Source organism: Pipistrellus kuhlii, unplaced genomic scaffold (assembly GCF_014108245.1).
Source record: "Pipistrellus kuhlii isolate mPipKuh1 unplaced genomic scaffold, mPipKuh1.p scaffold_m20_p_2, whole genome shotgun sequence".
In the NCBI taxonomy this organism is placed as follows: Eukaryota; Metazoa; Chordata; class Mammalia; order Chiroptera; family Vespertilionidae; genus Pipistrellus; species Pipistrellus kuhlii.
The window spans coordinates 51,523,373-51,538,101 of NW_023425515.1; the positions used below are offsets into that span (position 1 = coordinate 51,523,373).

The following is a 14,729-nucleotide window of genomic DNA, read 5'->3' on the forward strand; positions in this document are numbered from 1 at the left end:
TATTGCTAAAAAGCTATAAGCTTGTGTAGCATATACAAATAACACAAAATTAGATTACTAGAGAAAGTGATACTACTGAGATGTGCTAAGCACGAGTTGTATGAAGCCACTGCCAGAGTAATAGATACTGTTTTAGAGCAAACTTTTCTCAGTAGAAAGTATATAATAACATAAAAAGTATAGTATGGCAAATACATAAACCAGTAATAGTCATTTATTATTATCAAGCATTATGTATTATACTTAATTGTATGTGCTTTTATTTTTTTTTTAATTTTTTTTTTTTAAATATATTTTATTGATTTTGTACAGAGAGGAAGTGAGAGAGATAGAGAGTTAGAAACATCGATGAGAGAGAGTCATCGATCAGCTGCCTCTTGCACACCCGCTACTGGGGATATGCCCACAACCAAGGTACATGCCCTTGACCGGAATCGAACCCGGGTCCCTTCAGTCCCCAAGCCGACGCTCTATCCACTGAGCCAAACCGGTCTCGGCTGTATGTGCTTTTATATAACTGGCAGACCAGTATGTTTGTTTAGACCAGCAATGTCACAAACACGTGAATAATGTGTTCCTCTATGATGTCATGACAGCTATGATGTTACTAGGTGATAGGAATTTTTCAGCTCCATTATAATTTTATGGGACAACTTGTTATATATGTAGTCTTTTGTTGACTGAAATGTCATTATTTTGTACATAACTGTATTTGAAGAACTCAAAGACAAATGCTGTCAACCAAAAATGTTATATATCATCAAAACTATCTTTTAAAAATGAAGGTGAAGTAAAGACTTTCCCAGATAAAAACAAAACAAAACAAAACACAATGTTACCAACAGACGGACTTACAAGAATGATTAAGGAAGCTCTTTAGAATGAAAACAAATGACCCTAGATGGTAATTTGAATTCACATGAACAAGAAGCATTAGTAAAGGTAATTACTGTATGCAATTTTAAAAGAGAGGGTAACCACATATTTTTATTTTTTTTCTTAAAACACTTAAAAAACAATTTTGTAAAGTAATAATGTATCATTGGTTCTATAATATAATGTATTTGTAATGCATCTGCCAATAACAGCACAGAGAAGGTAAATAAGAGTAGAGCTATGTTAAGCTAAGGACATGACTATAGATGCTAAAGTAATAACTAAAACTGTTATTGAGTTTGTAACCAGTGTAATATGTATCATAGCATACCAAAAGGGGATACAGATATATATCATAATATTTCTATATTTTATAGGCATTAAGCTAGGATACATCTGAAGCTGATTTTAATAAGTTAAAGTGTATATGGTAAGCCTTAGAGAAGTGATTTTTCAACCTTTTCATCTCATGGCATACATAAAACCAATTCTGTGGCACACCATAAATATATATATTTTACCAACCTACAAAAAATAGGTATAATTTTGATTCATTCACACTGGACAGTTATTGTTGTATAAGCTGTTGTAATTTTTTAAAAATATTTTATTGATTTCAGAGAGGAAGAGAGAGAGAGAGAAACATCAATGATGAGAGACAATCATTGATCAGCTGCCCCCTGCACGCCCCCTTCTGGGGGTCAAGCCTGCAACCCAGGCCAGAATTGAACCTGGAACCCCCCAGTCTGCAGGCCGATGCTTTATCCACTGAGCCAAGCCAGCCAGGGCTGGCTGTTATAATTTTTTGACAGTCTACAGCACATGTGTCAAACACAAGGCCCGTGGGCCAAATCCGTCCCGCCAGGCCTTGCAGTGTGGCCCGCACCGCGCTGTCATCACTGCACTCCGCTGCGTTTCCATCACAATGACAGTTTATGACTGTTTAGTAAACCATTCGGCCCGCGATTTAGGCTGGATTTTAGATTTTGGCCCTTTCTCTGATTGAGTTCGACACCCCTAGTCTACAGGAAAAGAGGTCAGTGTCAAGAGAGAAACCAAGATGGTGGCATAGGTAAACATCTCAAGTGCTGCCTTGTACAACTATTTCAAAACTACAACTAAAAGACAAAATGGACATCATCCAGAAGCACAGGAAGGCTGGCTGAGTGGAAATTCTACAACTAGAAGGAAAGAGAAAAGCACACTAGATTCAGAGGAGTTGCAGAAGGCAGAGATACAGAGATACAGCGACGTGTATGCGGAGAGGGCTGGCAACTGAGTATGTGGCTGGCTTGCTTAATTAGAAGGAAGACAAAAGCTCCCGACTGCTCTGACCTCCAGTTCTGGGTGAGACTCTGGGGACCCAGATTCATACGGGGAGAAACTGGACTGTCTGGCAGCAGGCGAAACTCAAGGGCGGCTTTATCTCAGAGGTGCTTGCAGCTATTACCGCAGGACACAGAGACCCGGGGGCCTCTTAGGGCAGGGCTGACCGGAAGCCATTGCTGTCTGCTCTGCCCTAAGATCCCGCCTCAGGAAGCCATTGCTGATTGCTCTGCTCTTTTCAAGCTGAGCACAGAGGCTTTTGCATATGAATAGCCTGGTCCTTTGACCAGCATTTAACAAACTGCAGCTGAGTCAGTGAGATCAACTAGAAATTAAGCAAAAGTAGGCCCAAGGCCCCACAGCAGCTTGCATTGCTTCCCAGCTGGACCTCATCTGGGCACCTCCGAAACCCAAAAAACTAAGAGGAATCTGCAGATCTCTTAGTAGTTTCTGCTGGGTGACCTCAGGCAGAGGCTAAATTAGCACCTCCTTGGAGATACAAGAGCCAGTGTACCCAGGGGTCAAAGTGGGACCATCCAGATTACAACTCTTCAGATCCATAAGGGACACACTCAGAGGGCAGACTTGGTGATCACCAAAGCCCCACTGAAGCAAGTCTTGTCTCATAGGGTGTTTCCAGCATAGAAGTTCTCCCATTCTAGACACAGCTGATACAGCCATTTGGCCTGGAGGTCCATTCCTCTCAATGGTACGAACAACAATCAAGACGTATCTACAATACATCAGACTGTGCACATAGCTCACAAAGGAGTGTACCAAGAGTGTCCACCTCAGGTAACTGGGGAGACTGAGCCACTGGACCCTATAGGAAACCTAGCACACAAAGCCACTATCAACTCAGGGAAGCAGCCAAAATGCAGAGACAAAGAAACATCACAAATGAAAGAAGTAGAGGAAAGCAAACTACTGGATATAGAGTTCAAAACCACTGTTATAAGATTTTTCAAGAATTTTCTAGAAAAGGCTGATAAATTTAGCGAGACCCTTGAGAATATGAAAAAGGACCAACTAGAAATTAAGCATACACTGACTAAAATAAAAAATAATATACAGAGATCCAACAAAACACACAAAATGATTGCAAGAATCAAGTCAACCTTTTGAAATACAAAGAAGCAAACAACAACAACAACAAACCAACTGGAAAAAGAAAAAGAAAAAAGAATCCAAAAATATGAACATAGTGTAAGAAACCTCTGGACAACTTCAAGTGTACCAACATCAGAATTATGGGGGTGCCAGAAGAAGAGAGAGAGAGAAAGATACTGAAAACCTATTTGAAGAAATAATGACAGAAACCTTTCCCCACCTGGTGAAAGAAATAGACTTATAAGTCCAAGAAACACAGAGAACCCCAAACAAAAGTACTCCAAAGAGGACCACACCAAGACACATCATAATTAAAATGCCAAGAGCAAAAGATAAAGAATATTAAAAGCAGCAAGAGAAAAACAGTTAATTACCTACAAGGGAGCACCCATACTATTGTCAGCTGATTTCTCAACAGAAACTATGTAGGCCAGATGGGAGTGGCAAGAAATATTCAAAGTGATGAATAGCAAGAACCTACAACCAAGATTATTCTACTCAGCATTTAGAATTGAAGGTCAGATATCATTTAGAATTGAAGGTCAGATAAAGAGCTTCACAGATAAGAAAAAGCTAAAGGAGTTATAACTGTATAAACCAACTAGATCCAGGAGACATCTTTAGATTACCCAGCAATAGCAAACTATATGGTGGTGGACAAAAATAGGTTCACAGTTGTAATATAATCATTAATAAATAATACAAGAACAAACTTAGTTTCATGTACTCACAACTGTAAACCTAGTTTTGCCTACCATGAGTATTAAGTACACATGGGACATTTTCCACAATATTCCATATTCTAGGCTGCAAAACAAGCCCTAATACATTTTAAAAGATTAAAATAATACAAAGGATGTCCTGTGATTACAATGTAAAGAAATTAGAGAGAAAGATTTTGGGAAATAGTAAATATGTAAAAGTTAAAGAACATACTTCTGAATAAACAGTCGATCAAAGATATAAAAAGGTACAATCAGAAAAATACTTTGAGATAAATGAAAATGAAGTTACCACATTAGAAAATTATGGGATACAGCTAAAGCAGTGCTTAGAATTTTCTAGCAACAAATGCCTGTATTAACAAAGAAGAAACTCCCTGGCTATTGTGGCATAATCAGAGCATCATCCATACATCAGGAGGTGGTGGGTTCGATTCCTGGTCAGGGCATATACCCAGGTTGTGGTTCCATCCTTCGTCAGGCGAGTGTGTACAGGAGGCAACTGGTCACATCAATGTTTATTTTTCTCCTCTCCGTCTTTTTCTCCCTCTCTATTTCTAAAATCAATAAAAATTAAAATAAAGATCTTTAGCCGAAACCGGTTTGGCTCAGTGGATAGAGCATCGGCCTGCGGACTGAAAGGTCCCAGGTTCGATTCCAGTCAAGGGCAGGTGCCTTGGTTGCGGGCACATCCCCAGTAGGGGGTGTACAAGAGGCAGCTGATTGATGATTCTCATCGATGTTTCTAACTCTCCCTCTCCCTCTCTGTAAAAAATCAATAAAATGTATTAAAAAAAAAATAAAGATCTTTAATTAATAACTTAACCTTCCACCTTAAGTCATTAGAAAAAATAGAGCAAAGTAAAGCTAAATCAGAAGGAAGGATATAAGAAAGCATGGAGTAGAAATTAATGAGCTAGAGAAAATTAAAAGCAATAGAGAAAATTAAGGAAACCAAAAACTGGTACTTTAAAAAGAAAATTTTAAAGCTAAGTTGACAGGAAAAAAGAAATATGACAGATTACTGTAATCAGAAATAAAAGAGGAAACATTGATATTAACCTTATAAAAGTTGAAAGGGTTATAAAGGAATACTGTGAACAAATGTATACCAATAAATTACATAACTTAGATAAAAAAAGACAATTTTTAAAAAAGATAAAAAGTACTGAAATTAACGGGAAATAGACAATCTGAATGGACCTATAACAGATAAAGAGATTGAATTAATCATAAAATTACCTGCAAAGAGATGTCCAGGTCCATGTGATTTCACTGCTGAATTCTACCAAACATTTAAGAAGAATACTGTTTCTTCACAAACACTTCCCAAAAATTGATAGAAAACACTTCCCAACTTATGAAGCTAGTGTTACCCCAATAATAAAGATGACACACACAAAAAAACCTGCAAACCAATAAGAGCATAAAATTCAAACTAAATTAAGCAGCATATGAAAAGATTTATACATCATGGCCAAGTGGAATTTATCCCAGAAATGCAAACCTCTTAATATAATATGTCAGTAAAATAACAAAAGCCACATTATCATTGCAATAGATGCAGAAATGATAAAATCTCAAAAACTAGGAATAGAAGGGAGCTTTCTCAACATAATAAAGGACATCTATGAAAAATCCAAAGGTAACATCATACTTAATGGTGAAAGACGTTTATGCCCCTAAGATTAGGCTTAAGACAAGCTTGTCTACTCTCTGTACTTCTATTTGACATTGTATTGGAAATTCTAAACCTGGTAATTGTTCAAGAAAAAGAATGAAAAGATAAAAATTAGAAAGAAGCAAAATTATCTCTGGTAGATGACATGAGCTTGTATGTGGAAAATCCTAAGGAATCTATTAAAAGATTAGAACTAATTAGCAAGTTGCACAAGGTTACAGGACACAAAATCAATATACAAAAATCGTATTTCTTGCTATGAACAATTCAAAAGTGAAAATTAAGAGAACAGTTCCATTTACGATAGCATCAAAATGGTTAAAATACCTAGGAATACATTTTAATGAGAAGTGTGAAACACTCTGAAAACTATGACACATTGTTGAAAGAATTTAAAAATGATCTAAGTAAATAGAAAACATCTCATATTCGTGGATTGGTAGATTTAACATTGTTGAAGGTTGAAGTGACAATATTTGCCAAATTGATTTACAGATTCAGTGCAGTCCATGTCAGAATCCTAGCTGATTTCTTGGTAGAAATTGACAAATGGATTAGAAAATTCTTGTGGAATTATAAATTATCCAGAAAAGCCAACACAATCTTGAAAAGAACAAAATAAGAGGACTTACACTTCATGATTTAAAAATTTATTACAAAAATGTTAAGACTGATATTGGCACAAGAATACACATACAGGTCAATAGAATAAAATTAAGAGTTGAGAAATAAAACCGTGTATCTGTGGTCAACTGATTTTCAACAAGTGTGCCAAGACTATTCAACACAGAATAGTCTTTTCAACAAATGATGCTAGAACATCGTGAGTAGCTGTATGCAAAAGAATGAATTTGGGTCCTTACCTTATACCATACACAAAAATTAACTCAAAATGGATGACAGACCTAAATGTAAGCTAAAACTTTAAACTCTTAGAAGGAAACTTAGGGTTAAGAATCCCTAATTAAGATACTAAAAGTATGATCTACAAAAGAAAAAATATATTAGCCGAGACCGGTTTGGCTCAATGGATAGAGCGTCGGCTTGGGGACTGAAGGGACCCGGGTTCGATTCCGGTCAAGAGCATGTACCTTGGTTGCGGGCATATCCCCAGTAGGGTGTGTGCAGGAGGAAGCTGATCGATAACTCTCTCTCATCGATGTTTCTAACTCTGTATCTCTCTCCCTTCCTCTCTGTACAAAATCAATAAAATATATTTTATATATATATATATATATATATATATATATATATATATATATTTACACTTTATCAAAATTAAGAATTTTTGTGCTTCAAAGGACACCACCAAAAAAGTGAAAAGGCAATTGATAGAATGGAAGAAAATATTTTAAAATCATGATATCTGATAAAGGACTTCTATCTAGAATATATAAATAACTTTTACAACTCTGATAAAAGACAACCCAATTTTAAAATGGGCAAAGAGTGCCGAAGCCGGTTTGGCTCAGTGGTAGAGCGTAGGTCTGCGGACTGAAAGGTCCCAGGTTCGATTCCGGTCAAGGGCATGTACCTTGGTTGCGGGCACATCCCCAGTAGGGGGTGTGCAAGAGGCAGCTGGTCGATGTTTCTCTCTCATCGACGTTTCTGGCTCTCTATCTCTCTCCCTTCCTCTCTGTGAAAAATCAATAAAATATATTTAAAAAAAAATAAAATAAAACGGGCAAAGAGTTTTAAAATGGAGGATATACTCTTGGGAAATAACCATGTGAAATGACATCTAGCTCACTGGGAGTTAAAAAAAAAGTTGATAGCAGGTGTTCACCAGGATGGTCAACCTTTATATACTGCTGGTGGGAATGTAAAACTGCCTAACTAGTTTTTCTAATTTTGGAAAACTAGTTAGGCAGTTCCTCAAATGATTAAACAGTTACCATATGACCTAGCACTTCCATCCTTAGGTATATACCTAAGAGGGATGAAAACGTGTCTATGCCAAAACTTGTCCACAAATAAATATTATTCATAATAGTCAAAAAAATAGAATGAGATAAATATAATGGGGTATATCCATACAGTGTGATATAATTTAGCCACAAAAAGAAATAAAGTACTGATACATGTTGCAATATGGATGAACCTTGAAAATATGCTCAGTGAAATAAGCCAGCCATAAAAGATCACACATATGATTCATATGAGATGTCCAGACTAGAAATGACAACTAGTGGTACCAGGTTTCTTTTTTGGTGATGAAAATTAAACATTAACTGTGGCAATGATTGCATTTAGCTGTGAATATGCTAAAAACCATTGAATTGTATCTATATATCTATAAAAGCCTAAGCAACCATTACGACTGGAATGACCAGACACTATGATGCATATTGACCACCAGGGGACAGATGCTCAATGCTGGAGCTGCCCCCTGGTGGTCATTGTACTCCCACAGCCAGCCTTCAGTGTACTCCCACAGAAAGCACTTTCTATGCTCCCTCCCCTGGGCTGGCAGGCCCCGGGCTGGGACGGGGAACCGGGAATGGATGGCGGTAGATGTGGCCCCTTTCTCAGGAGGGCTGAGGGCTGCAAGCCGACCTTTTGTGCCCTGTCCCTCCTTTCACTTGGCAGGTCCCAATTGACCTGCCACCCTCCCACCATAATGGTGGCATGGCAGTGAGGGAAGCAGGAGGGGTGAGGTGGAGTATGGGGTGGCATCCTGGTGGTCAGTGTACTTCCATAGGGGGCTTACCACTCAGCCAGAAGCCAGGCTCACAGCTGGTAAGTGTAACGGTGGTGGCATGGAGTGGGCCTAAGTTGGCAGTCGGACATCCCCTGAGGACTCCTAGGCTGCGAGAGGGTGTAGGCCGGGCTGAGGGACCCTCCTTCCCCTTGAATGCACAAATTTCATGCACTGGGTCTCTAGTACTTTAATAAAGGTGTTATATTTCTGGTATCCTTATGGGGTGAATCTGGGCAGAGGTCTTTACAGTAAGCTAAGCTCATCTGTTTCTTTACTCTCATTTTTGTAGAAATCATGACTACCCCAGGAAAAGAGAACTTTCGCCTGAAAAGTTATAAAAATAAGTCCCTGAATCCTGATGAGATGCGCAGGAGGAGGGAAGAAGAAGGACTGCAGCTTCGTAAGCAAAAAAGAGAAGAGCAGGTAAGTCCTTTACTATATTATTTATTCCTTTTAAAGTACTTAATGTTCAATTTTAAGACTGAAACCACTTTCCTTTAATTTTGATAATGATTTTATATATCTGTGATATATGTATATATACACACACACATATATACCAGGTTTCCTCGAAAATAAAACATCCTCCGAAAATAAGACCTACTTACAGGTTTCCTTCTGAGTGAAATATAAGGCATCCCCCCGAAAATAAGGCCCCCCTCCCCCCCCTAGGCTCTGTCTCAGAATGAAAATTAATTTACCATAAACTGGTCGCTAGGGCCGCCCCGACTGGTGTCTAGCAACCAGTGACATTACCCGGAGTCCTGATGCTACTGCTGTGTGGAGGCGGAGCGAAGATTGGAATGAGTGGTGAGCGCTGGGCGGGAGAGAGGAGGAGACTTTCGCAGACTGTGTAGAAGAACAGGAGGATTAGAGCTGACGGGACGTGGCGAAGGTGGTGAGTGCTGGTCTGTCTCTGGTGACACTACCCGATGCGCGAGGCCCCCCTCATGATGACTGAAGGTTCTCAATCAGTGGCAGACCCTGCTCCAGCCCAGGTCCAGGCCCCAGCAAGCCCAGTGACAGTCCCCAGGCAGGCCCAGGGGGTAAATGTCTGATAAAGGCGTAGGGGGGATGTCTGGTGAAGGTGTTCAGTGGCACAGGGGTGGGGGGAGGGGGATCACTTAAAATGACACAGGAGGATCAGAGGGGGCAATCAAAATGACACAGGAGGATAAAAAAGGGGTTACTAAAATGGTAGTCCCCCCTCTGATTCTCCTGTGCCATTTTGATTCCCCCCTCTAATCCCCCCCTGTGTAATTTTAAGTGATTCCCCCTCCCCCCACCTTGATACCCCAATTCCTTCTTTTTACCCCTAGAAATGAGCACAAAAAGAAAAAGCTACTCTGTGGAGTACAAGAAAGGAATCGTGGGAGACCCTTGGGGCCAAAATCTTACTGCTTTCTGCAAAGATAAGATGTTGAGTATCCAATTGGTCCGAAAATGGCGAGCAGAGTATGGTAACCTCATTGAACAAGTGGACAAGGGAAATGCTAAAAAGCACAAGTGTGGATCAGGTCGGCAACCATTATTTTCCGAGCTGGAAGACCTGATCTGTGAATGGGTTGTTGACAGGAGAGCAAAGGCTTTGCTTGTGAATAGGGCTCAGGTTCAAGAATTTGCCCTTGCAATGGCACCACAGTTTGACATAGCCCCCGAAGACTTCAAAGCATCACAACACTGGCTGGATAATTTCCTTCAGTGAAGTGAACTGTCTTTAAGAAGATCTACAACATTGTTTAGGTTGGAAGATACTCAAGTTATTAAGTGAGCACTCGCATTCAAGTCCTTTATTGATGATGCCAACTTCTCTAAATACAATCTTTCCAACATGATTGCTATGGATGAAACTGCAGTGTTTATGGGCCAATCATCTCAAACAACAATTGAACAGCGGGGTGCCTCCTTAGTGTACATCCCCTCCACTGCTTAGAAAAGTGCACGTGTTTCCTATATTTTGGCAATTCTTTTGGATGGCACTAAAATCCCACTTTTAATCATTTCTAAGGGCAAGAAGGATAAGATTGAACGTGTTTTGGGCGTTTTTATTCTTGAAACTGAAAAAACCTGGGCCACACAAGCAGTTATAAGAAAGTGGGTTGATTTAATGCTGCCGCTTGTTATGCGAGGGAGTCAAAGAGGTCTGCTAGTCTGGGATGCAGGAAGCACTCACTACGCTAAAGACATGAAGACATTTCTTCACGAAAGAAAAATAGATCAGATAATGATTCCCGCAGGAATGACGGCCTATCTTCAGACTCTTGATATTGCAGTAAGCAAGCCATTCAAAGACAATTTGCACATGGAAATTAATGACTACATTGAAAATAGAATGGAGAGAAGTCAGCCTGGAAACTGTGAAACCTAAACTGCAAGAAGTTGTGACTTGGGTGAAGAATTCATGGGAGAAAATTACTGACAGTTGCATTGCAAATGCACTGCGAGCAGGCTACCTTGACAAGAAGTACTCATTTAAAGACAGTGCTATTGCTAAACATGAGAGATTTGGTCTACTGGTTCTGAAAGAAATGGAGTCACAAGAAATTCACCAGGAAATTCAGGAAATGGATTGTTATGATGATGTTCCAGAAGATGATGACATGATTGTCATTGAATAAGTGAGTAAATTCTTGATACTGTAGGATTCACAGTTTGTCTGGTTTGTGTTGACAACTACTGTACTACCTTACCGTATACAGGTAATAAATTTCCTTTGTTTTCATTTAACAATAAATGTGTACTGTATTCTTCTTTTGGAAAAATAAGACATCCCCTGATAAGACCTAGCGCATCTTTGGGAGCAAAAATTAATATAAGACACCGTCTTATTTTCACATATATATCCCACAGACACACTGTAAAATCAACATGTTTTGGTGGTGGGGAGAAAAAGTGAAATACAAGAGTGAAGAAATCTCTCCTGTTCCCATTTTTCTACTATTACCACTGTTAAATACTTTGACCTATTTGTTTTTAGTGTATTTTGTTTTTCTAAAGTTGCAACTTAAGATTTTCTGTACATTTGTTTGTTTGTTTGTTTGTTTTCGGCCAAAAGCTTTGTTGTTTCTTTTGGTCTGATGTAGGGGAGAGGGCTCCAGGGTGGTTAAAAGAATGGCCAGTAGTTTCGGGAAGAAGCTCAAGTAAAAGCCAGAGACACCAGGGGAATGGGGGGGAGGGGGCAGCGGGGGGTTCTGAAAGGTTTCTGGGCTCCAAAGGCTCCTAGTCGTGCTTGAGAGTGAGCCTTTCGAAGAGGTACTCGCCCAGCCCAGCCTGGTGGCAACCAGCCTGCGGATGTTAGTCAGGTGGTCGCCCATCTTCTTGATCAGTTTCACCTCCTCATCCAGGAAGTGGTTCTCCAGGAAGTCGCATACATGATGGTCTGCACGGGTAGAAACCAGGGCATGCAGCTCCAAAAGGGCCTGGTTCAGGCTCTTCTCCAAGGCCAGGGCGGCTTCCAAGGCATCCTGAGTTTTGGACCAGTCATCCTGGGAAGGTTTCTGCACATCCTGAGAGAGACCTCAGCTGCCTTGCTTGTTTTGCAACTTTAACAAATGCTCCGTGCCCTCGTGCTTCTTCTCTGCCAACTCTCGGAAGAAGTGGCCCACACCCTCCAGAGCCACAGCATCACGGTTGAAATAGTAGCCTAGAGCGAAGTAGGTGTAGGAGGCCCGCAGGTGCAGATTGACCAGGCGATTGACCGCAACCTCCACCTCGGGGGAATAATAAAGTGTATTGTTTGGTGTTTTGATATATTATTTGAAACTACTAATGTAATTAAGATAGTAAACCTATTGCCTGGCTGGTGTGAGCATCAACCCATGACCCAAGTGGTTACTGGTTCTATTCCAGGTCAGGGAATATGTTCAGATTGTGGGCTTGATCACCAGTAAGGGGTATGCAGGTGGCAACCATTGATTTTTTTTCTCTCTATCCTTTTTTCTTCTTCTTTCTAAAAATGAATAAAAACATATTTAAAAAAGAAAATATAATGAAACTATTTCTTTCAAAATTTTCTGCTATACCTTTGTAGTACCCTTTCCTGTTTCTAAGCAATTTATGTCACCACTGATTAGTTTACATAAATGGAATCATACAACATGTATTTTTTTGTCTGCCTTCTTTTAGCTTAATAATTTTGAGGTATACTTATGCTGTGTATGTATCAGTTGGTTTATCCATTCACTTGTTGATGGTAATTGGGAGCATTCCTGGGTTTTGGTGATTGCAAATAAAGCTTCTATAAGCATTTATAGCTGGCTCTTATAGATGCATATTTTCCTTTCTCTGGGATAAATAGCTAGGAACAGAATGGCTGGATTGTTTAGTATTATAGTTGTATAGTTAAGAAACTGTCAACTGATGGCCAAAATGGGTTGTACCATTTGACCTACCTATTAGTAATGTATGGAGTTTCATTTCCTTGTCAACATTTGATATGGTCAGTCGTTTTCCAAGGTGTGTGTAATAGTATGTCGTTATATTTTTAGTTTGCATTTTTCTAATGACTACAGTTGAATGTATTTTTTCACGGGCGTATATGCCATCTGTATATCCACTTTAATGAAGTCTGTTTAAATATATTCCTTGTCCCACAGAAATATTTTTATGTTCTGTACATATTTTTTTCAGTCTTTTTCTTTATTCTTTTGGATTGCTTCTATTGCAATGTCCATAAATCCACTAATCTTTTTTTTTTTAATATATATTTTATTGATTTTTTACAGAGAGGAAGGGAGAGAGAGATAGAGAGCTAGAAACATCGATGAGAGAGAAACATCGACCAGCTGCCTCCTGCACACCCCCCACCGGGGATGTGCCCGCAACCAAGGCACATGCCCTTGACCGGAATCGAACCTGGGACCCTTCAGTCCACAGACCGACGCTCTACCATTGAGCCAAACCAGCTTTGGCCCGCTAATCTTTTTTTTCTATAATATCTAATCTGCTGTAAATCCACCCAGCATACTTTTCACCTGAAAAATTTTTCATCTCTTAAGTATTTGATTTGCTTTTGTGTGTAGGTGTTTTCCAATCTCTCCTTCTCATGTTTATGTTTTACTCTACTTTTTGAATATTGTAGATTTATTTATGAAAACTATTTTAATGTCCTGGTCCAGTTTGCCATCTTTATCATTTCTAGGTGATTTTGATGGGTTTTTTTCTTCTTCATTGGTAGTCATCTACTTTTTTTTTTTTTTTTAATATATTTTATTGATTTTTTACAGAGAGGAAGAGAGAGGGATAGAGAGCTAGAAATATCGATGCGAGAGAGTCATCGATCAGCTGCCTCTTGCACACCCCCTACTGGGGATATGCTCGCAACCAAGGTACATGCCCTTGACCGGAATCAAACCCGGGACCTTTCAGTCCGCAAGCCGACGCTCTATCCACTGAGCCAAACCGGCCTCGGCGGTAGTCATCTACTTTTGCATGCTTGGTGATTATTAATTGAGTGCCAAGCATTGTGACTTTGATCTCATTTGATGTTGGAGTTTTTTTTTTAATATACTTTTTAATAAGTATAATTTTATCTCCCCATAATGTATATAATTCTGACATTGTCATTGGATGTAGTTAATTTGCTTGGAAGCAGTTTGCAAAAAACTTTGAGCAGGCTGGACCAGAACAGCCTTTAATTCAGGGCTAATTTAGCATCACAGCTAAATCAATACTGCGACTTCTCTCAATGCCCCATATATTAGAAGTTTTTTCTATTCCAGTTTGTCAGAACATAAACTATCCCTTGATCTCTGTGACCTCTGAAATTGTTCTGCATGTTCGTTGGAAGTGGTTCATTTTTTAACTTTGGATCTTTTCCTCACACACCTGCAATGATCAATATTAAGCTAAAGATTCAAAGAATACTTTCTGCAGGTTTTTGGAGTTCTGTGTTGATCTCTCAGGAAATGGCCAAGCATGCCCCAGCTCCATTTTCCAACCTTACCTTTTTATATGTCATGCAAGTGTGAGACCTCTCAGTAAGTTTTACTCATCAAGTGGTAGTTAATTGCAGTGTATTATAAAACTGGAGAATTCTGAAATAGTTTCATCAGGAAAGGTTGAAAGTGGCACAGACTTTCGAATTTTTTAAATAATTTTCAAAATCTCCATCCTTATTACCTTTTAACTGGGGTGACTAGTGTTTGGCTGTCGAACTCCCTTGTGTTAAAATTACTTTAGTAACAATATTTTATTTTTCAGTTATTCAAGCGAAGAAATGTTGCTACTGCAGAAGAAGAAACAGAAGAGGAAGTTATGTCGGATGGAGGCTTCCATGAGGCTCAGATTAATAATATGGAAATGGCACCAGTAA

At 39.3% G+C, this 14,729-nt stretch overlaps 1 protein-coding gene across 3 annotated transcripts in view; it reads left to right on the forward strand.

Moving 5' to 3' along the window:
- KPNA1 (karyopherin subunit alpha 1) overlaps window positions 1–14,729 on the forward strand; it is a 72,535-nt gene that overhangs the window by 13,983 nt on the left and 43,823 nt on the right. For all 3 annotated transcript variants that reach the window (XM_036447622.2, XM_036447623.2, XM_036447624.2), the window contains exons 2-3: window positions 8,706–8,839; window positions 14,618–14,725. In XM_036447622.2, the coding sequence (XP_036303515.1) occupies window positions 8,711–8,839; window positions 14,618–14,725 (237 nt within the window). In that variant the 5' untranslated portion in view covers window positions 8,706–8,710. The remainder of the gene's footprint in view (window positions 1–8,705; window positions 8,840–14,617; window positions 14,726–14,729) is intronic.